At 39.7% G+C, this 23,604-nt stretch overlaps 1 protein-coding gene across 1 annotated transcript; it reads right to left on the bottom strand.

Annotated features, from left to right (window-relative positions):
- Positions 1-13,114: 13,114 nt before the first annotated feature.
- LOC135710691 (uncharacterized) lies at positions 13,115-14,509 on the bottom strand. Its single transcript, XM_065233337.1, has one exon. The coding sequence runs from the start codon at positions 14,507-14,509 to the stop codon at positions 13,115-13,117; it is 1,395 nt and encodes a 464-aa protein (XP_065089409.1).
- Positions 14,510-23,604: the final 9,095 nt, after the last annotated feature.

Raw genomic sequence — 23,604 nt, 5'->3', positions numbered from 1 at the left:
CGGTGGTGTAGTGCAGTAAATGATGTGATGTATGAAATAATGATGTAATTGTAATTTTGTAATTTATCAGCACACACCCTGGTCGACCACTGTAAACCAATCTGCCGTTCAGCGTTTTCGGTTTTTGTTTCTGGATCTTTAGTTGCCTCTGTGATATACTTACTTGCGGCATACTATTTTGAGAGTGTACATGAGCGTGTACCATGTACGGTAGCTCATCTCTCATCGTGATGGTGGGACATAGTAGACAAATTAGAGAGAAAACAAGGAGGTATTAGTATTAGTTATATGTAAACAAACAAAACAAAAGTTAGATAATGCGGCACTGTAACTTCTACTATTTTAGAGGTATGATTCGTCATGTTTAACTCAATGTTTCAATTGAGGCAAACTATCTATCTTACAATTACAAAAGCAAACCTAAACTTACAATTATATGCAAATGCAAAATGAAACTTGACAAATCATCGTCAATTCCCTTATTCCAGGGCAGGGCCTGACGATTTGAATCTAATTTTGATCAGTGAACGGGCACCATATGGTACATTTTCTCACCATGAACCTATCATTTCCAGCCTATCTGAACTATTTAATAAATGGAAGCCATAATATGGGTTACGCTCCCCCTAAGCGGGCCCTCCGCACCCTGTCTCTGTCTTATCTCAAATACAAAATGCCAATGGTATGAATGTATCTATATATAACTTGGAAATGACGTACAATCAAATAAACCCGTAACCCACTCACTTGGTCAGGCTTCAGAATCGTCCAGTGGGCAGTGCGCTCTACACGCCAAGTTACCTTTTTTTTTTCAAATTTACCGCAAATTTGATATTTTACCCATTGAGTGTTGATTAGTCACAATGAAACATTGTGAGAGAAGTTGAGGTTACTAGTGTATTAAATAATCTAGGTCCTATTTAGGATTATATCTGAAAAATCCAAATCTGGCCAACGCCCACCCTAAACCTAAACCTGTTCTAATCCACCTGAAATGACTAACGAATGGAAGACTTTGACTATCCAGCCATGCAATAGTCTCATTCCGTGCCTTATGGCAACTTGATGATTCTATTGCGCTCATCTTCTTGCACCACCCAGGGGAGACTTGGTCCTGTACCCAATGCTTAACTTATCTCTATTCCACTCAGCTACTCGCAATTTCTTGTGATATAGTGGGCGGAATATTATTATATGAGACAATTCTATGCAGACGTCTTTCCAAATTTGGCAGATCGACAGGTAATCGGTGAGTTACCACGATAGTTGCTATTCAACAACTCGACAACGTCCCATCGTCAACGCCTGCTATGAGAATTTCCCATAGCAGACGCCAACGAAATGACGTCATCGAGCTATCGATCAACTACCCTGGTTATCGCCTGGTACCTTATAGCACGATGCTAGGAGGCGAACCGGAAGAATCGATGAGCTACCTCCCCCCTCAGAAATTTGGTTGTCTTCTAGTGCAATAACTATGGTCCCAAATACCTGTGTAAAACTTGGCAACGATTGGTTGTAGCCCGGCATTCCGCATTGCATTTGAAATTTATATGGAAGCTAGTATGGAAAAAAAAACTACTTTTTTGCATTTTCATTCCACGGGATAACGATTTTGCTTGAACCATGCGACTAACCATGTAAAAGTATAGTCCAGAGAGTGCCTAACAACTTTGGGCAAATGATTAATGGTGCTAGAATGTCTCTAACACAAGATATAACTGACCAAATTCAATGTTTCGCAGTAAATGCCAAAAACCAGTTTTCCTGCCAACACTGCCGGTGTAACAATGAAAATCAGTTTCTAATTGAAATTATTTCAGCCTTCTCCGGTGGTGTAGTGGTAAGCGAGACTGCTTTCTCACCACTATGGGACTGGGTTTAATCCCAGCCGAGGTCGGCGGGATTTTTCTGAGGCATAAAAATCTCTGGTCACGTTGGTAAGTAAAGCCGTTGGTCCCGGCCCATGTGTGTTGAATGGGTGCGATATTCTGCAGGTGTGGAAGCTGCCTTCCTGCACATTCGATTGCCGTCAATAGATGGCCTTTTGATGTCCGTTGGTGATTGGCACTAGATTGTGGAACAGAGACCTACATTAAATAAAGGAAAAAAAAGAAATTATTTCTTATTTGTCGAATGGAATCTTCAGGTGAATTCACTAGCGTGCACAGGAATCTTGTTAAGGAGGGGCAATTTTGTTTTTATATGGTGCATTTAATCTGGGGATGGGGAGTACTCCGAAGTATGTGGTGGATGGTGCTGTCCACCTCTCACTATTTACCTGCTGTTCAATTTAGCTAATGTAATTTTTTTTTTGCTCCGGTGGCGCAAACTGCTTTCAGAGAGCCAAAAGAAATTTGCAATTTAATCCCATCGATGTCGATGATGATCAGTTCGTCAAATGGTTGCGATATTAGGGCTTTAACCGAAATGATACGTTTGCTGCAATGTTGTTGCCTTGGTGGTTGGATTCAGCTGAAGTCACGTCAAATGGTGGTGATAGCACCGACAAACCGACATGAATGACCAATAAGAATCGCATTTTCCTTTCGCATACACACTGCTTCGACAAGTACAAGGTTCAAACAGCATAGCAGTGAACCAACAGTATATTGCTCTTGATCAATCCAATCTTGATCGGTGGTGTTGAGTACTTGGCACTGATGAAGTCTTCAAGAAGTAGATGAAATACGCGTATCTGTCAAAAGATAAGCAATTATAACGGAATTAAAAGAAAATAAACCAAAGCTCTTCATAGGGCTGATCGAAGTGTGCCTTGGCCGCGATTAAACGTGTTTGTTTTCTATTGTCGGGATTTTTGCGATAATCTTCTGTCAGCGTTTTGGCTGGTGGCGCTACGCCATCCGGAAGAATTTTCGTTTGAATTATTTCCAAATGTATAGTCCAGTTCAGTTTTTACGTATTTAGTAACCGTGTTGTGCCATTTTTAAGTGATTTAGACCGTGAAATCAGCATGGAAAGAAAAGATTCCCATTGGTTAAACCCTGTTAAGCCGTGCCGTTCTTTTCTGGATACTAATTTGGTGAGCTCGTTCCTTAATTTTTGTGGTAATTCTATCGTAAATATTTTTTTTAAATCATTAAATACGCGTCAATCAAATTTTGCGCTACTGTTTTATAGAAAGTTTCAGTACATTATCAGCATCGATACTGTACCGGAGCGGGGCTTATTGTAAGCAAAATCTTCGGAAGCATGCGATCTTGAAATGGGCTAATGGGTATACGGTAAAGCTATCACCTTCGAACTCCAGAGTTCAAACTTTTTGCAGTCATAAAAAAATGGTTACAGGTAGATTTTATGGCCAATTGTTTTGTTCTTTAGTTTCAATAGTTGGTCTAGGCAATGATCCAATTTTATCAGAATATAGTTTTGTCATAGAAAAAGGTTGTGTTAGATCATGTTCGTAAAACAAATTCATGAAAGAAGGATACATATGTGGTACTGACTACTGATATTAGGCAGAATATAATGTTTCAACAAACACGTGTCGGTCGAATTAGGATTTATCCCAGGCTACTATTGTAGAAAAACGTAATTGATAGATATTGGGCGGAACGCGTCGGAATGTTTAGAAAAATAGGGCGCACGCTTGATCCGGTTTAAGATACATTGTTGACTGCTTTCGGGAACGTGATTTCATTTTAATAACTTGTTTACTTGTTTAACCATTGAACGTCGCGTGAAAGTGGAACTTAATGAAGGCATCAGTGCTTTTTCGTAACTTTTAGTTTTCGGATTAGAAAAATCATCGGTTGCAGGACAGTGTTACCGATTTATAATGGATAATCCAAAGCTATGTTGATCATTATAACATTAAATTTTGAATAACAAATGATAAGACAATCTTATTCAAATGTCGTAATAATACCTCTGACCAAGGAAAAATGATTTATATAGTTTTCATAAAAGTTGACGATACAAATACTAATGAGGAAAGGAATTCCGCATTTCCTTTTCCCAAGTCCTTTTCCTCTCCTTCCCTTCCCTTCTTCTCTTTTCAGAAAGCGAGTAATGGCGCTATAACCAAATGCCATATAGGGCTAGGACAAGAGTTAGTGCTCAGGTCCCAACCGCTAGAAGAAAATGGTAGCGAGCAAGGGCGCTATAACCTAGGCGAATACAGCATTCCCTCCGTATAGGTTACGTCCGCACACCGCTCTCTGTTGTCCTTCGACTGAGGTCGGCTGGATCGATTGAGGGATGGCAGTGGGTTGGCGGTGCCGTCCACGCTTGTACGGAGGGAGGACTGTACGCTCGAACACAAGGGGTAAATACCTGTGTTCCATCCCAGGAGATCGGACAACCAAGGAGTGTACATTAACTTTCTTAGCTCTGTCACTCCCAACGATTTATATAGCCTATTTTCAAATCCTGCATACGGAGCGGTTGGTACGGTATGTCCCCGCTCTTTGATTACCTGTGGATTAAATGTTAACCACTGTCTATACTTATTAAGTAGACATGGTAAACATTCACTTCCACAAAAATTAACTAAACGCTACACAGTAGGCCTGGCCGCTTTATTGTTTGTTTCACATCCTTGATGTGCAGCAGGCATTAATAATGACAAGAAAAATGATAGATGTATCATTTTCCAGGATTCTTTCAAGTACTGGCTGTGTATGTGTAGACTAGACTAGACTAGATAAACCAAAGCTCTTCATAAAAGTATATGGTTGTTTTTGTCCTTGTACTTGGCTTGTACTCCAGAAGTGCTGCCAGCAATTGTGCTGGCACCGTCAAAACATACTGCCATCACCTGCTCCCAAGAAATCTGCATCGCTGTCATGACCTCAGCAATGGCATTGAAGATGGTCGTCGCGTCTGTTTTCAACACCCGTCTCACACCCACGAATGTTTCCGTCGGCCGATTATTATAAATATACGGGAAATGGATGTAATGTCGGTCTAAATGCCCCTTATTTAGGCCCATAGATAAATTCAGCAATCGACTAAATTTTCAATAGCGACCACAAATATACATTAGTACCGTCCACATGACGCATTCATCTTTAGATAAAATTAATAAATAGCAGACTTATACCCACTTTTCAATAAGGGAATCCAAAAGCATCTTCAACCTTTGTACATTTGCGAAAAAGTCTATCCTCAAAATACCTTGAGGTTCTTTTCGAAATTTTAAGAACTCAATGAGCTCTTTTGAAATTTTTCTCAGAAGTCCTCTGGAATTATTTTTATAACTCTTCTTGACTTTTACTCAGAACACCGTGGAACTGAAATTCCCTTAGAGTTTCAGAAAAATTTCCTCAGTATTGCCCAGAAATTATTCCCGGAATGAGCTAGAAATTATCGGTACTGCCTTGAAATTTTCCTCAAAATCCCTTTGGAATTTCACTCAAAATCTATTTTTTTATTCGCAGAATTTTCTTGGAATACTCCCCAGAAATCCTTTGGAACTGTCCTCAGAATACAATATCCTTAAGGTTCTTCTCGGATTTTTTTAAGAACTCTCCTAAGAGCTTTTTTGAAATTCTTCTCAGAAGTTTCAGAAATTTTTCCCGGAATGAGGTTGAGGTTATCCTCGGAATACGCTTTAAATTTTGCGTAATATCCCTTTGGAATTTCACTCCAAATTTGATTTTCTCGGTATTCTTTTCGAAATTATCTTGGAACTTTCTGCAGGATGTAGTATAAATTATCCGCAGAATTTTCTTTGAAGTCTACCCAGAAATATTTTAGAACTGTCCTAAGAATTCAATATCCTTGAGGTTCTTCTCGGAATATTTTAGACCTTTTTTTCTCATAACACCTTGGAACAGAAATTTCCCTAAAGATTCAGAAGAATTTCCTCTGAATTCTCCAGAAATTCTTCCCAAAATGAGATTGAAATTATCCTCAGAATTTTTTTGAAATTTTCCCCAACATACCTTTGTAATTTCATTCTAAATTTGATTCTCTCGGTATTCTTTTCAAAATTATCTTGAAACTATCTGCAAGATTCACTAGAAATCATTCGCAGAATTTTCATGGAATCATCCCCAGAAATCTTTTCTTTTGGAACAATCCTCAGAATTCAATACCCTTGAGGTTCTTCTCGGAAGTCAAGTTTAAGTTGTCCGTCCATCCACCAAAACGTTGTAGTTTTTCTACCAGAAATGTTCAATAAAGCTTGTCCCTCCATTCACCAGAACATGCAATTTTTACATCTGGAATTTTCAATGCAGCTTGACCCTCCATGCAGCAGATTGTTGCAAATCTTACACCAGAAATTTTCAATACAAACTTGTCCCCAGAAAATTTGTATCTAGAAAATTTTATTTGACCAGAACGATGCAAATCCACCGTTAATGTTTAATAAAAATTGCTTCTCCAATCTTCTGATTGGTGCAGATTTCCTTTTTTCATTTTCCACCAGTAATTTTCAATATAGCTTGCTTCTCCTATCATCAGAATGTTGCAGGTTTTCCACCAAATAAAGCTTGCCCCTATTTTCAGATTTTTCATCATAAATTTCAACCATCAGAATGGTGCAAATTTTACACCAGAAATTATTATTAAAGTATGTTTCTCTATTCAGCAGAAGGATGCAAATTTAAGACCAAAAATTTTCCGAAAAGCTTACCCATCCGTTTATTGTTGTAGTGCAGATTTTCCACCAGATATTTTCAATACACTGGAGTCGCTTTTTACGCGGTTTTTTTTACACGGTTTTTTTTTTACTCGGTTTTTTTTTACGCGGATTTCGGAATTTACGCGGTTTTTTTTTACGCGGATTCCGGAATTTACGCGGTTTTTTTTTACGCGGTTTTTTTTTACGCGGGACGTATCACCCGCGTAAAAAGCGACTCCAGTGTATAACTTAATTTTAAATAAAGCTTGTGCCTTCATTTACCAGACCAATGCAAGTTTTCCACCAGAAATTTTCTGTTTATTTCATTTATCAGAGCGATGCAAATTTTGCACTAGGATTTTTCAATAAATCATGCTCTTCCATTCATCAGAACGGTGTACCAAAAATTGTCAGTTAAGTTTGTTTCACCATGCGCCTTTGTGGGTCAATTTTCAAGCGTTACCTTTTGATGCACCATAATGGTGCAAAATTTTCCACCATAAATTTTCAGTGAAGCTTACATTCATCATGTTGTGAACTTTCCACCAGAATTTTTCAGTTAAATGTGCAGCTCCAGATTTTTACCGTGATTCAATTAATTCATTATGATTAGTTACTCATTTTGATTAGTCCCTCCATGCACCACCTTGATGATATTTTTACACCAGAAATATTCAATAAAAAGGTTTTTTTTTGTTACCATCACGAAGCTTAATTTTCTCAACCTTAAATTTGCCCTCTTGCTTTAACCCTCCATGAGCAACCTTGAAAAAAAAAAATTACACTAGAATTTTTTTGTATGCACCGGTGCAATTTTTGACCAAACAATTTCATTGAAGTTTGTCCCTTCATGCACCTTTGTAGTGCAATTTTCAGGCACCATCTCAAAGGAATTGACGCAATAAAAGGTTTTCATTTACCTTCAAATCAAGTTATTTTATATCATAGTTTTTTAAATGTGGGAACAAAAATCTTATTTTTAAAAGGGTGGGCAATTGCCCCACCTTGCCCACCCTGTGCACGCCAGTGGGTGAATTATTCAAAAAACAATTGCTCAATCTCATAAGCGTAGTTATATGGGGGGGGGGCTTACTAGACCCCCACTCCCCTCACTCATATCAATGGAAGTAAAACTTCAAACTGAAATATCTTCGGTGTTTCTCATCTTCTCATGTTGGTATGTATGATTTAAAAATATTTGCTCATTCTAATAGGCGTACAAAATAGCATATCTAACTACGTCTATTATATTGAGCAAATATTATTTTCATCTTTGATATCCGCCAAGTGTTACAAAAGTTTTGAATTTTTGAAAAAAAAAACTTTTTGATAAAAATCAAAGAAAATCGATTTTTTAGACCAAAAATAATAAAAAATACAGATCTCATATTTCGCGATAAGGAACAAAACTTTAATTTTAACTAAATTCTAAAAGCCACTACACCGTTTTTCTATGGAACGGCTGTATGTATAGTATTAAAGGTGGCAAATAATTCACCAACAGTCAGCCCGTGTTGGTGAGTTCTTTGCCAGTAATGTTCATGAAAAATTCGCCATTTTGCCATAAGAAATGCCAAAACCAAAAAAATTTACGGATTTGGACAGGATGGGTCTGTTTCATACGACAGGAAGGTGTCACAAATGCCTTGCCAAATTAATTTCCTACGCAAGTGATCAATCTTTTATGTGAATTTCGTGACGAGAAAGTCCCCTGTTCCGGTTTCCAAATTCATAGATCTGAAATTAGAGGTTTCAACAATTTCTAATAATTTTGAAGTTTACAAAATTTTCTAATAATTTTTCTAATAAAGTTATCAAATTATTTTCAACTTAGGAAAATTTTATTTGCTATTGAATTTTTGTAATCAAAATTCGCAGATGACAAGTATGCACGTGGATTCCATGATAAGAAATAATGTAAAATCGTTGAGATCTGTTGCAAAATACTTTAACGTTTCGGTTAAACTCTTCAATTCCATTGAATTATTATTAACCAAACCACCCCTGGGGCAGAATCGAGTGCAAAATGACAATACTAAAAATATTAATTTGTTCAGTCAGAGCTGGTAAATATCACGGCCGTCATGTGAGAATGAGAAAACAGGTCCTCTCACTATCACGAGACGACACTACCTATCATTAGCTTTCTCGTCATTTTCCAATGATCAAGCACTCATGAGAATAATTCTATTGCGGTTTTAACATCTACATTTCTAACTGATTTAGATTAATTCACGCAAGTAACCGTATGTAATCGATAGAGTGAATATATTATTACGATTTTCTCGGTACAAGTAACTTTAAAAGCAATAAATGAGCTAGTAATTACGATGATCACAACACTGTCACGTTTTGTCATGACGCAAAATTCGATGATATTTTGAAGAAAATCTCTATCATCGTTTTCTCATCCGATGATAGTGACAAAAGTATCTCTGTAAATATCGCGTGAAATCTTTCATTGAAAATGACATTTGCCAGCCCTGGTCCTAGTCAATCCTGGTGAACAAAAAAAATTGTCAGCACCAAACAGCACTTTCAATTATCTAAAGCCATCATTGCACAGAAATCAGCTTTCAACAAAGTTTTAAAAGACCAAAATTCCCTTTAACGCTACGCCTACTTTGGTTTCACCTCTAATTAAGCAAAACAACAAACACCGCCTGTAGGGCACGGACGGGGCCATTCGCGTTGAAATTCTCAGAAGTTCACCGGGCTTTGTCAAAACTTTGCGGTCAACCGAGTTTCCAACTGCCACCGCCGAGAAACAAACAACCGGAGGCAAACGCTGAAAGCATGAACACAAGCGGCCGGTAGAGCTGGCTGCCTGCGGGGCATTGAATACTGGGGATCTAAATTGTTAAACCAAGCTGAATTCCTGCAAAATTTGAACTGGAGCGTGAAAAATAGTTCGTGGAATTTGGTTTGTATGAGTCGTTTTTCATCCATGGAGCATACTGTTTGGGGTGTTTTCCTTAAATTGTTGACAAATTTAAAAGAATAATGACGTTAATGCCAGAGACAGAGCGTTATTTTTTTCCCAACCCGCTAGACGACCAAGAAAATTCGTACCTATCCACGTTCTAAAAAAAAGTTCAAACCATTTTCCCTCCGCGTCGTCTCCGGCCGGCGAATGAGCAGAGTGTTATTTTCTAATTTAAGATTAATTTAATAAAGCTATCGTAGCCATCTATTTTCCCCAGCAAACACGAGGCAACCATCAGCAGCGCCCTTGGAGATAGCATCCTCTGCCGTTTCGCTGTCATTGCCCATTTTTCTGCTCGGGAGCGGTCGATAATGGTTGCTTGTTTTTCCCAGCGATGAACCTTTAAAAATCTGGTGAGAAAAAAACAAAAACGTTCGCTTCACATCCATGTTATCCGAGAGGTGGTGGCGTGGGTGGACGGATGGAATGAACTCGCGAAATTATAATGGATCACTTCATCATCGCCCGAGCTAGACGCATAATAGTAACCACGGGAAGCCAAGCATGGCGAAGGCTTTTTTTCGGGCGATTTAGGACGAACTTTGGGGTACTTAGTCCGACGATGATGGTCCTGACCAGCACCCGGTAAATAGGCCATAAAAGCACACTCAAAATTAACCCCAAATGACGGCGAGCGACACTGTCGTGCTGCTGATGGTCCTCCCGGGAACTGTTTTGAAAGATGTTTTTCCTGTGATTGTATGTTCCCTCCAACAGAGGGCACGTGGCATTTCACTTAAAACATGAGCAGGTGGTCGGCAAACAAAGTTATCAAGATAAGTGTCTTGCTTGGGAGAAGCAAAACGAAAAACGCGTTTTCAATAAGACGTGGCGAAATCTTGACAAATGGCTCGAGGGCTGAACGTAGTAATGATATTTTGGACGTCCGCGGTATGATAGCCGGCAGACAGTTCCAGTTGAACATCACAGGATTTTCCTTCTGCTTGCTTCGTACTGTCTTGTTTGTTTCGTATTTCTTCGGGTTGTAAATAAAATTGCTTCGCTACTTACTTTGGATGAAAGATGCTTTAACATCCTGGATTGAAATTCCGGCATTTAGTTGCCACAGCTTCTGTTCTACTTTAGTCTCAGCGTTGCCGGATTGTTTTCATGCTTATCTGTATCATTAACTTAACTTCTTAACTTTAACTTCTGAAGGAAGTAGATTGAAGAATCAAAGTGACGATTGACTCACAGATGGCCAGTGGGTGAAAATGGTATTCACGTTTTGATTTCTGTCAAATGGCATGTTTTTTTTTAGTACATCATCATTTTTGTAATTTTGAGAGATGATTCTCGGATAAACCTTCCAATAGGAGTTGGAAAAAAACCAACAGGGAATCGCTTATGGAGAAACTTCCAGAGGAAGACGACAGAAATTTCTTGGAGAATTCAATGGAGAAGACGGAAGAAACTTCCTGTAGACGCTGGAAGGTAGATTGGAAGAAACTTGTGGAGTAAGTCGGATGCCAGAGGGCCTACGGAACAAACGTAAGAAACTTAAAGGAGAAGTTGGTGAAACATTCCGGAAGATAGAGATATCTGGGGGCTACTAGCACAACACTCCCTGCAGTCTCTTACATGTTCTAATGATCCAGCAGTTTTTCTGATAGCCATAAAATATCCATGAAGACCTCGCAATGTCTGTGAAGTTTTCGAAAGATTCCTGAAATGTACTCCCATAATTCCTCGCAACTCCTTGAAAGTTCTTGCAATTTTCCTGAAGTTAATGAGGTTGTTTATTTATTTATTTATTTATTTATTTCTACTTGTCAACAGATAAAATAGTTACCCTAATGACAATTTTCTATATCTAAACATCAAAACTGCTTCAAACACAAAATTAACGCAAACATCTCTTAAAGCTACGCTTATTTTTCTCGCGGGACACATTAAAATCGAACACATAATAACAACTATTGAAAACGCGGCACATACTCAACATTGGTTCGTGTACGCCATAGTTGGTCCTCGAACGCCGGTTGTTGAAGAACGCATGCAGCCGGAGGTCCCGTCGTTGAATGTTGATGTCAAGAAGACTGAGAAGTGTGGAGCAGTCGACGTTCCCTTGCAGAAGATCCGCAACGAAACAAGCCTTCGCCACATTACGCCTTCCTTCCAAGAGCTCCAGGTCGATGAGGTTACAGCGACTTTCATAGCTCGGCAAGTTACGCGGGTCGCGCCAACGAAGGTGTCGCAACGCAAAGCGAATAAATTTTCGCTGAACAGCTTCAATTCTATGGATGGCATTCTGATAGAATGGCGACCAAACAACGGCAGAGTATTCCAGTATAGGTCGAACCAGGGAACAGTATAAAGCCTTCAGGCAATACACGTCCTTGAAGCTTTTGGCGAAACGGAATAAAAATCCTAGCTGCGATGAAGCTTTAGATACAACATTGGCAATGTGATCCTTGAACGTTAATTTGCAATCGAGCATGACTCCCAAGTCCTTGACAGTCGATTCGCGTTTCAAGCTTATTCCTCTTAAGGTGTAATCGTGGAAATGCATCGCCCGTTTACGGCCAAAGGAGATGACCGAGCACTTGGACACATTTAAAGACATCCTGTTTATCCGGCACCAATCGTCAAAGACTTCAAGTTCTTGGTGGAGGAAATGAGCGTCTTGAGGCCCTTTTATTACGTAGTAGAGCTTCATGTCGTCGGCGTACGAGGATCAAGTTCACGTCGTTCATATACAACAGGAAAAGCAATGGCCCCAGGTGGCTGCCTTGAGGAACACCAGATGTAACAATGAATGGTGGAGAAGCGTAGTCACCGATCTTAACAGACATAGATCTGCCAGTCAGATAGGAGCGAAGCCATGTAAGTAGACTCCCATGAACACCCATTTTGTCATATTTAGAGATGGTAATTTCATGGTTCACTCTATCGAAAGCTGCAGAGAGGTCGGTGTATATGGCGTCAACTTGATGGCCACGTTCAATCTCACGAATAATGAACGATGTAAAAACAGTTAGATTAGTCGTCGTCGAGCGCTTAGGCATGAAGCCGTGTTGATCCTGAGAAATACTGTACGAGCAGTCTTGAACCAACTTTTCCAGGACAATTAGCTCGAATAGTTTGGAGATAGCTTTCAATGCAGCTATTCCGTGGTAATTGGCGACAGTCTGCTTGCATCCTTTTTTGTGAACAGGGAAAACAAACGAATCCTTCCAACATTCTGGAAAAACTCCGTAGGTCATTGACAAGTTGAAGACCTTAGCTAAGGGCTCTGAGAGAGTGTCTAAGCAACGTTTCAGTACTAATGAGGGAATGCCATCTGGACCAGATCCTGTTGATGTTTTCATCTGTTTCCCGGCTGAAATCACCATGTCGCTGTGGATGGTGAATGGAGAACCAAACACCGACGTACGAGGGACATTACTCGTGGCAGCAGCAATTTCCTGAGCATCAAGAACTTCGTCTGCAAAAACGCTGCTGAATTGTGTGCGAAACATATTGGCGATATCTGCGACGGAGTTGGCATCAGTAACGCCATCAGTCATATTGGACGGCAATCCCGTTTCTTTCCGTTACTCGTTCACATATCGCCAGAATTCCTTAGGATTAGCTTTGAGACGACTCTGCAAGTGAGACTGATGCGCGTTGTACAAGCTTGCATTGAGATCTCTGTACTCGTTGTTGGCGCGGACGTAATTAGCCTTCGTAGAATCTGTGTGATATTTACTGTGTTTCCTCAGTGCAGCCCTTTTCACCTTTTTCAGATGCTTAAGATCAGAGTTCGACCAGGCGGGTTTGGCAGGTTTACACCGTAGTTTTTTAGACACAAACTGATCGATAGCGTAGAATATGATACCACACATGGTCGAGGCAGCCAGATTCGTATCCCCGGAGTCTAGTGTCGCATTCCAATCCACATTAGCGAGAAAGTTATTCATTCGCTCGAAGTCTCCTTTGTGAAAGTTGTAGAAGACGGTTTCGGCGTGGTCTTGGAAGCGTTTCTCAGGATCGATTGCAAGCGTCAACAGTAGAGGTGAATGATGTCTGCAGTTTTTGACGAGCGGTGCCGGAGCATGGGTAACAGAGCAGCTTTGTCCCAAATCCTCCCCGACAAAGCACAGATCGAGCAAACGGTTGTTTGCATTCAGAACGCCATTCACTTGTTGAAGCCTTGCGGTTAAATACGCGTCAAGCAAGGAGAGAGAAGCCGGTCTGAACGATGAACGGGAATTGTCAGAAAAGAAGAAGCCGTGAGCATCGCTAAGCCACGATACAGTGCCAAGGTTGAAATCGCCCAAGATGACGATGCTGTCCCTGGCATCCATTTGAGAGACAATCCAATCCAGCGAAAGTGCATGCTTCTCAATCAGGCTGTGGTCGTTAACGCGGTCGGGAGGAACGTTTATCACGCAGATATAGATTGTACCACTTAGAGTCGAAATTGCAACCCACAGATGCTCAACCGTCGAATCTTCAGGAGGTTTCAGTAAGCGAGATACGAAGCAGGAGCGAATGGCCAGAAGGACTCCACCACCGGAGGTCTTGTTGCTGTTGAGGGTTGATCGATCTTGACGGTAGACGGAATATGTATCGTTAAACAACTGCTTTGACAAAGTGTTGTTATTCAGCCAGGTTTCCGAGAAGGCGTATATGTCGTAGCATGCGTCGCTGTATGCTAGCTGGTATTCGGCGAGTGAGCTGTTCATGCCACCGACGTTCTGGTAGTATAGCAGAATTTGAGATGCTGGGACGCATGGAACAGCGGGCTGCAATCTGGAAGTGGAGGCAGCATCAGGCAGAGCAACGTCGAAAGAATAAGGGTACTTGCCGTGGATGGCAGCTTGGAAAGCCCTGTCCCCAGCACTAGACTCAGGGCCGGGACGACTTAGATGGTGGGGGCGTGTGAACCTACCAGGACTGGAACCAGTAGTGGGCGCAGCAGAGCTAGGTGGGTCCAGGGCTTCCATACTGCTTTGTGACGTGCGTCCCAGGCTAGATGAAATGGCGGCTGATGTTCGGCTTGAAACGGAAAATTGGTCGTTGTGATTGAGGGTCTCGGTGTTCTGCAAACGGCATGTCAGCGGGCTTTGGTTCTTCCTGGAAGTCACAGGAACGACAGGAAGTAGCTGACCAACGTCAAGATCGGAAGAATACTCGCCAAAATAAGTTGGGTGGAAGATCCCCTCTCCACATCCGACCACAGGCCCGGAACGACGATGATGCGCGGAGACAGCAAGTGGCAGGACTGAGGCGGAGGGATTGGGGACTTCCATGAGGCTTTCTACGATGCGTTCCGAGTTTCGAGATGGAGTTGGCACAGCGGCATTCAAAGTGCTGAAAGTTCGATCGGCATCAGGTATCGAATTTGAATGGTTGAGTGTGTACTTGCCTGTCATAGGAGGTTGGAAGACCCCCAGCCCACATCTAAACTCAGGTCCAGGACGACTGTGATGAACGCAGGCAGGGACGTGCACGACTGTGTTAGAGGAACTGGGGGCTTCCAATAAACTTTCTACAATGCGTCCTGGTTGGCTAGCATGGTACGTCAGGAGTCTAGAAGGCGTTGAGCTTGTTACGTCCACGCAACGCGTTAAGTAATTGTTACTGGAAATGTTAGTACAGGCTGGAAGACCTCTTCACCGACACTTCCAAGACACTGTGTTGTTGCGTCCCGAGAGATGCAATTTCATCGTTTGTAGTGCTAGGATGAAAAGCCGATAAATAGATCCACACCAGATCATCGTTCAGATCATTGGGTCTAACTGAATCGATCGATCCTTTCGTCCCACATTGCATCGATTTGTTGTCTGAGCTAGAAGTACGGCGACGCTTCGAAGAACCACTACCAGAATCAAAACGATCAGGTCTAGGCCAACGTGGAGTTGAGCTAGCAGGAATCTTAGAGTCCACTTTGGCTGCCAATGCAGTAACAGCCGAATTCAGTTTTCAATGTCTTCCTTCATCGAATCGACCGCACTTGGCATCACAGAACCCAAACTCGCGTCGCGGCTGACAATATTCCGGAAGTGACCGTTGGAAAAAAGTTCCGCACAGTGGTCGCACATCCAGAAAACGTTGTTCGCGTACAGTCCAAGCTGATCGAGAAGTTCGACATCAACTTTGGCACAAATCACGTGAAATGTGTCCCCACAAAATCCACGACAGACGATGCGGTCTGAGTCAGAAACGGTTTTGGTGCACTTTTTGCAAGCCATGGTCACAAAAGTTAAAATCTTATTTTTCACGTGAAACCACGACTACCACGTATCGAAAAACTATAGTTGGGACACTACTTGAGCAGAAAGTACGGTAGCACCAACAATCAATACGAAACTAACGATTTTAAATTGGCTCACCACTTTAGTAGCCTATTGGTCCCAAGCAAACGACTAACGTACCCTATTCTAGTTGAAATTCTATTACTACACTATGTTTGTTTTGATTCGCTATGAAAGTTTGACAGATAACATCAGGGGTGTGTGGATTCATGCAGAACATGCAGGGGTGAGTGAAATAGCTTGGGACTGCTTGGGACCGTTGTTCTGGTACTGAGTGAGCCAAAAATAATAATGATTTTCTTCGGGACCCAGTGGTCTTAGAGTTACCTCTATGGTAGCACAGTGCAGTGCAGCAAGGATGCAAACAAAGAGTGATAGAGTGAACAATAACAGATAGTCGCCACCACCGGTGTGTGGGACGATAATTATGATCACAGAATTTCTCTACTAAATCACTAGTCACGCAAAAACCTCCACTTTCCTGAGGTACGGCAAACAAATCTACACTCAACAACACGAAACACGACTGAATCAATTCTAAATCACACGGGTTAAACGTTGATATATAGCCGGCGGGTGACCGTAAGTTTACTCACAAGCGACACAATGTATATGTAATGTTATTTATATTATATATTTATTGTTAGAAGTTCTTTGAAGGTTTTGGTCTTTCTTGATGATTTCGGAACTGCCCTAGCAGAACACTTCAAGCAACTTTTATGTGAGCTTCTGCCACAGCTTTGTGCTGCTTGGGTTCTTAAGTGCACTCACAATTTTAATAACATTAATGGAACATCAGCATTGAAAATCTCTGATCTTCCCGATTATTTTCAATTAAGAAATGTTCTTCAAACTGCCATTACCAGCACGGATCTTCCTTAAATTGTTTTCTCCATTACATGAGTTATTAATGTTACTTACCATACATTTCCAAAATTTTCATGATCCTCTTGGAACTTTGCTGATGTTTTCGGAAAATCCTTGAGTTTCTTGGAAGTCCTTTAAAGTTTCAATAATATTCTTGAACTTAATTGATCTGTACTGATGTTCTCTGAGCTTTCCTAAATTTATCTCAATTCACCTGAAACGAATGGAACTGTCCTGAAAACAATTCAATTTCCTTGAAGTTCTTTGGACATGTGAAGTTTCCAAAATATGTATGATGTTTCCTCAAGTTAACTGGAGTTCTCTAGACATTTTTGAAATTTCCGATTTCTTGAATTTTAACAGAACCTAATGTAACTGTCTTTAATTTATAGAAACTTGCCCTTACAGATCTTTAAACATACTCATATTTAGACATTTCTGAAGTTTCAGAACTTATTAAACGTTCCTGTAGATTTCCTAAAACTAATGGAATTGAAATAGAGCTCTGTTAGCATCCCTGAAGTTCCGGGGAAGTTGAAAAAAAAACTGACAAGAGAAGACGGGAGTTAATAAAAAAAAATGAACGTCTCTCACAATAGTTTCTCCTGACAGTTAAGCATGGGTTGACAATACGCATGATTATTCAAAAATAACGGTATAAATCGGTATAAAAAATCAAAAATCGGTATTCTGAGAAACCTTATCTGTATATCGGTATCAAGCTTGCAAATCGGTATAAATAACGATAAATCGGTATATCTGGCAAACCTGTTTAGTCTTTTCGGTGCTTTCATGCAAAGATTGTACTCGAAAAAAATGCAACACTTTATTTTTATTGCATGAGTAAAAATTGATGAAATTTTGTGTAAAACTAGTTAAGAGTGTAATGTTTGCATGTCCAAAATCTCGTCACAATCTGTCAAGTGATTATTGAGATGGCTTGCAAGCAAGAAGTGCTTCGACAAAAAATTATAGGAGCACAGTTTTGAATCGGAAAAACAGTTTAGAATCGACAATTCGACCGAGTCCCGTGTGGTAAAATCGCTCAATGAAACTCAGACGACCCAGCGGCGAGCTGGCAGCGGAAGAAAAGCGAAGACGACCGACCCCGTGAACGCAAGGAAGGTGAGGGATTATTTCAAGCGCAATCCGATCCTTTCGATTCGAAACGTGGCCAAGAAGGTCAATTCTTCCGGGTGGTTCGTCCTGCAGACAATGAAGTGCGCCAGACTTTATGTCTTCAAGGTAAGGAAGGCGCCTAACCGAACCGATAAACTGAATACCGTGGCCAGATCCCACGCCAGGCAGATGTACCACGAGTGGTTGGTGCAGCCGAAATGCATCGTAATGGACGACGAGACGTACATTACAGTGGACGCCAAGCAGATCCCCGACCTGGAGTTTTTCATTAGATAAACCAGCCTGGATGTTCCGGAAGAAGAAGGTCGACAAATTTTCCAAGGAGTACTTAGGGTTGATGGGCTTAGGGCTATCTGATTTTATTTTGAATAGATAGAAACCCAATTGGACCTGTAGTTGGCCAGCCGGAACGGAAAACCCGGAAAAGTCCCGAGTAAAATGCGCGTCGATTCATGTTGACATGACTGGTTCTCGGCAATTTGGTCACCACATCTTAAGATTGAGCCACTACTTGAAAGGTATGGCTATCTACTTTCAAACGGAACAGACAAGGAACCGATTGGAGTTGTGGGTGGCCAATCGGAACGATAAAACCCGTGAAAGGTGGCTCTGTGGAAATTCGGATTCACCGGGAAAATGGTCAATTCCTGGAAGAAGACCTAAAGATCTGCGATTTTTTCCTAAATTGCATACAATAATGAGCATAGAGGAAATATACCATCACCATATCTATTTTGAAACCAAGTTGCCAGAAAACGGTCCTCTGGATATCCGGAATCACGTAAAAAATAGCCATTTCCAGACAGTAGACCTAGAGATCCGCGATTTTTTTTTTTCTAAGTTGCATACAATCATTAGAGTAGAGGAAATATATCATCACCATATCGATTCTGCTAATGGATAGCTAGAAGGTGGTCCTGCGGATATCCGGATTTACCGGGAAAATGGTAAATTCCTGAAAGTAGACCTAGAGATCCACGTTTTTTAGGAAATGTGAAGAACCCTTAGTTGAGAAGGTATATCTCAGTGGCATATTGATTAGGTCCCCCGGTGGTTATTGAACACCTTTCTGGATATAAATGCATACACTCTTGAGTATAGAGGACATATATCACCACCATAGAGATTATGCACTGGTTCACCAGAAAACGATTCTCAAGATATCTGAAATCACCGAAAAAGTAGTCATTTTCTGGAAGTGGATCTAGTGCTTTGCGATTTTTTTTAGAAAATGCATAAAGCCCTTAGTTGAACAAATATATCTCAGCACCATATTGATTCGATCTCCCAGTAGTTATAAAGTGCGTTTCTTGATATCCAGTTACACCGGCGAAATGGTCAATTCCATAAAATCACTTTTATGAACCGGAAACCAGCCAATCTTCGCTTATGGACTGTTTACACTTACGCTATTACACTAGCGCTAATGAGCCAGCTGCTAGCAGAAAAGCTTGCCAGTATAATGTAAACAGGACATCAGCGTCTACCAGCATAAGATTTCAACTGAAACTGAAATTCATGCTAGTTGGCTAGTAAACTAAGGCTAGCAAATCCGCAGAGATGTAAACACCCCATTACTGACAGTTACAGTGGTGTGCTGTCGGTACAAATGCAAATTATTTCATTCGTCCGATCTGGAGAAGGCTGGTCTGTTTTTAGACTGTTTCATAAAGGAGACGGTCAACACCGATCAGAACGTGACGCAAACGCCAGATGCTCAGTCGTTTCTGAAATTGACTTCCCTTAGGTCGTTAACAGTGCTTGAATTGTTCATCCTACTTCGTCTACTCTTCGAGATTTCCTTGTCATAAATTTTGATTTTATTCACTATGAGGATCCAACTCTTAAGTTCAATTTGTAAACAGTAATTGGGTATTTTATGATACACTTTAACAAGTCTAATTACAACAATATATGATTTTTGCTCTCATTGGTTTTATGGCAGCTTTTATAATGATAGAACAACTTTAAAGAGTATTTTTTTAATTAATAAACAACTGCTAATGAAGGTTATGATTGATGGACAGAACAGTTTTATGAAGGGATTGAAAGCTGCTAAAAATTTATTTTTAAAACAAGACAGATTTTGACTTTTTCGACAGACTGTAAAAGGTTTAAAACAGCAATAAGCGGAATTACTAACGAGGAATGTTTCACACTTTGAAATGCTGTATTTAAACAAAACGGATTGTTCATTTCCGTTATAAAACCATCATAAATCTGAGTGTTGTGATTTGTGATTGTTACTTGGGTTATTTTTTTAGCAAGTGAAAATTAACTTTTTAAACCGAAAAACTGAGTTTAATGTCAAATTGATGAAATTTTATGCAAAATGAGAATAGTTTAATTTATCAGTGTACACAGCCTACCCACACGCTATGTAGAGGCTACTCAGTGACTGGGTAGATCGCACTCATTTTTTAAGATGGAGTTGTCAAAAAATGAGTAAACTTGTTTTGCTCCGATGAGTGGACTCCACCCAATAACTGGGTTAATCTTTATAGCCTGGATGGTGAAAGAAATTAGCAGCTAAATACATAATTGTCCTTGTTTTTCAATATTCTTAACTTTCGTAGTAATTTATATGTATAAAGCATTCACGGGGCATTCAATCGTTTCTATCAAAATGGGTAAGGTTTACTCAGTTGACAAATAGTCCTCTATAGGAACGATTACTCAAATTTGAGTAAAAGCATGTTTACCCATTTTTCGGTACCTTCCCTTTTGGCTGGACTGAGTGATTTTCGACTCAAAAATGAATAGCCTCAAAATAGCGTGCACAACCACCGGTACTCGCTGCCCTTGATCAAGGTGAATTAGCCGCATTCGTTCCGGTTACGTTTCTAGATCAAGTTTCATCGGCGAATCCATCGACTGTCGCACTCTTCCTTCTTTTTATTTCTTTATTTGTTCCAAATTCAAAATAAATTACATTTCATTTTAACCTAGGTGCTCCAGTTACTACAGTTTCTTACCAGCCTTAATTGTTATGATATATATCTAAGTGTTTTTACATTGTTCCTTCCTTGGCAATTCAGTATTTCAAACAGGTTTTTTAAACGTGCATGTCAGTATAACAATTGAAATCTTAAAACTAAAAACTAAAACTAAATCTTATCTATGTATAAAGGGAATAAATCGTTGCAATTGAGGATTGCAACGATTTTTGTCTGAAATTATTAATTATTTTGTTGGACATTTGTTCTAAAGTCTCAACATTCGAAATTCTATGTACCTCGGTAGTACTGTACCAGGGAGGCAACTTCAAAATCATTTTCAGAACTTTGTTCTGAATCCTTTGAAGTGCTTTTTTCCTGGTAGTGCAACAACAAGACCATATTGGCACAGCGTAAAGCATGGAGGGTCTAAAAACTTGTTTAAATATTAGAAGTTTATTCGTCAGGCAAAGTTTGGATTTCCTGTTTATAAGAGGATACAAACATTTTATATATTTGTTACATTTGGCTTGAATGCCCTCAATGTGATCTTTAAAAGTTAATTTTTGGTCAAGTATTAATCCAAGATATTTCACTTGGTTTGACCAGGAAATTGGAACTCCGTTCATAGTGACTATGTGACTACTATTAGTTTTCAAAAACGAAGCTCTAGGCTTATGTGGAAATATTATAAGTTGAGTTTTGGAAGCGTTAGGAGAAATCTTCCATTTTTGTAAATAAGAAGAGAAAATACCTCTACTTTTCTGCAGTCTGCAGAAATGCCTTTGTCATCAGCGAACAAAGATTTGTGGCAACCCTGAGGCAAATCAGGGAGGTCCGAAGTGAAAATGTTATACAATATAGGCCCAAGAATGCCACCCTGAGGAACTCCTGCTTTACCAGGTAGTCGATTAGATTTGGAATTTTGATGATTTACCTGTAGAGTTCTGTCAGTTAAATAATTTTGAACTAATTTCATAATATAAAGTGGAAAATTTAACTTTTTTAATTTAGCAATCAAACCTTCATGCCAAACACTGTCGAGTGCTTTTTCTATGTCTAGAAGAGCAACTCCAGTTGAGTGGCCTTCAGATTTGTTTGAACGAATTAAATTGGTAACTCTTAAGAGTTGATGAGTAGTTGAATACCCATGGCGAAATCCAAACTGCTCATCTGCAAAAATTGAGTTCGTATTGATGTAAAGCATCATTCTATTCCAAATTATCTTTTCAAAAAGTTTACTTATTGAAGAAAGCAAACTTATTGGGCGGTAGCTAGAAGCTTCAGCTGGATTTTTATCAGGCTTCAAAATTGGAACAACTTTTGCATTTTTCCATTTATCAGGAAAGTATGCCAAATGGAAACATCTGTTAAATAATTTTACCAAGAAAGACAAGGTACTCTCTGGGAGTTTTTTTTTTGTGAGGATATAGAAAATTCCATCATTACCTGGAGCTTTCATATTTTAAAATTCTTTAGTTATAGACCATACTTCGTCCAGGAATCATCAAAAATATTTTCCCGAGAGAAAATATTCAGATAATCCCGAGCAACCTGATTCTCAATAGGACTAGTAAGACCGAAACTGAAATTATGGGAACTCTCGAATTGCTTAGTTTCTGAGCCTTTTCCAAATTTGTGATCAAAATTTTACCACCTTCTTTAAGCTTTAAAGCGGAATAGGCTTTTGAGGATTTTTTTTAAATTTTTTGTGAGTTTCCAAAAGGGTTTGGAACTTGGGTCTAATTAAGAAATATTATTTTCAAAAGTTTTGTTCCTCATGGCAGATAATCGTTTTTTAATTTGTTTTTGCAAATCCCGCCAGATAACTTTCATGGCAGGATCGCGTGTTCTTTGATATTGTCTCCTACGGACATTTTTAAGACGGATCAAGAGCTGAAGATCATCGTCTATTATAATTGAATCGAATTTAACCTCGCATTTTGGTACTGAGGCAGCTCTTGCTTCCAGGCATGGAAAATCATTAACATTAATTTCATGCATTCATTTACATTCATTTGCCTCTAACTTTTTTTATCAACAGCATTCCGCAAAATAATGTATAGAGCTTTTGTAGGTTTTGTTATTAGCTACAACATTTGGTAATTACTCAAACCTGTATCTTTTATTCATCACGAACTAGAGTGAGCAGAACTTACTACTGTTTTTTTCAGTGAATGTAAAATACATTCACTGAAAAACAGTAGTGGCTTCTGTTCGCTCTGGTTCGTCATGCATAAGAGATACGGATTTGAGTTTTTAACAAAATTTGTAGCCAATAACAAAGCCTACAAAAACTCAACACATCATTTTGCGGAATTCTGTCGATGAAAAAAGTTAGGGACAAATGAATGTAAATGAATGCACGAAAAGAATGCAAATGATTTTCCATGCCTGCTTGCTTCAGCTATAGAAGTAGTCAGAGATTCAAGAGCATAATTAATTTCATCTTTGGTTTGCAAAGGAATGTTTGGATCGAAGTTATATTCCATAAATGTTCGATATTGCTCCCAATCAGCTCGATGGTAATTGAAAGTAGAGCTGTTGGGATTACAAATTATTTCTGGGATATTTCAAAAGTTACTGGAAGGTGATCAGAACCAAAGTCAGCATGGGTAACCAATTGGCTACAAAGTTGACATGAATCAGTTAAGACCAAATCAATAGTTGAGAGATTTCTTGCAGAAGAAAAGCATATTGGGCTGTTAGGATATTGAATAGTGTAATAATCTGCAGAACAATCATAAAACAGAATATTACCATTTGAATTGCTTTGAGCATTATTCCATGAGCGGTGTTTTGCATTAAAATTTAGACGTATGACGGGTAAGTTTCTGGAGA

Source organism: Ochlerotatus camptorhynchus, unplaced genomic scaffold, assembly GCF_037179485.1.
Source record: "Ochlerotatus camptorhynchus isolate MF236.1 unplaced genomic scaffold, CSIRO-AGI_Acam_v1.1 ptg000401l, whole genome shotgun sequence".
In the NCBI taxonomy this organism is placed as follows: Eukaryota; Metazoa; Arthropoda; class Insecta; order Diptera; family Culicidae; genus Ochlerotatus; species Ochlerotatus camptorhynchus.
The sequence above is the reverse complement of the archived record's forward strand: the minus strand, read 5'-3'. Positions and strand labels throughout refer to the sequence as shown.

Coding starts and splice junctions, on each gene's coding strand:
- LOC135710691 (XM_065233337.1), bottom strand. CDS start 14,509: ATGGAAGCCCTGGACCCACCTAGCTCTGCTGCGCCCACTACTGGTTCC.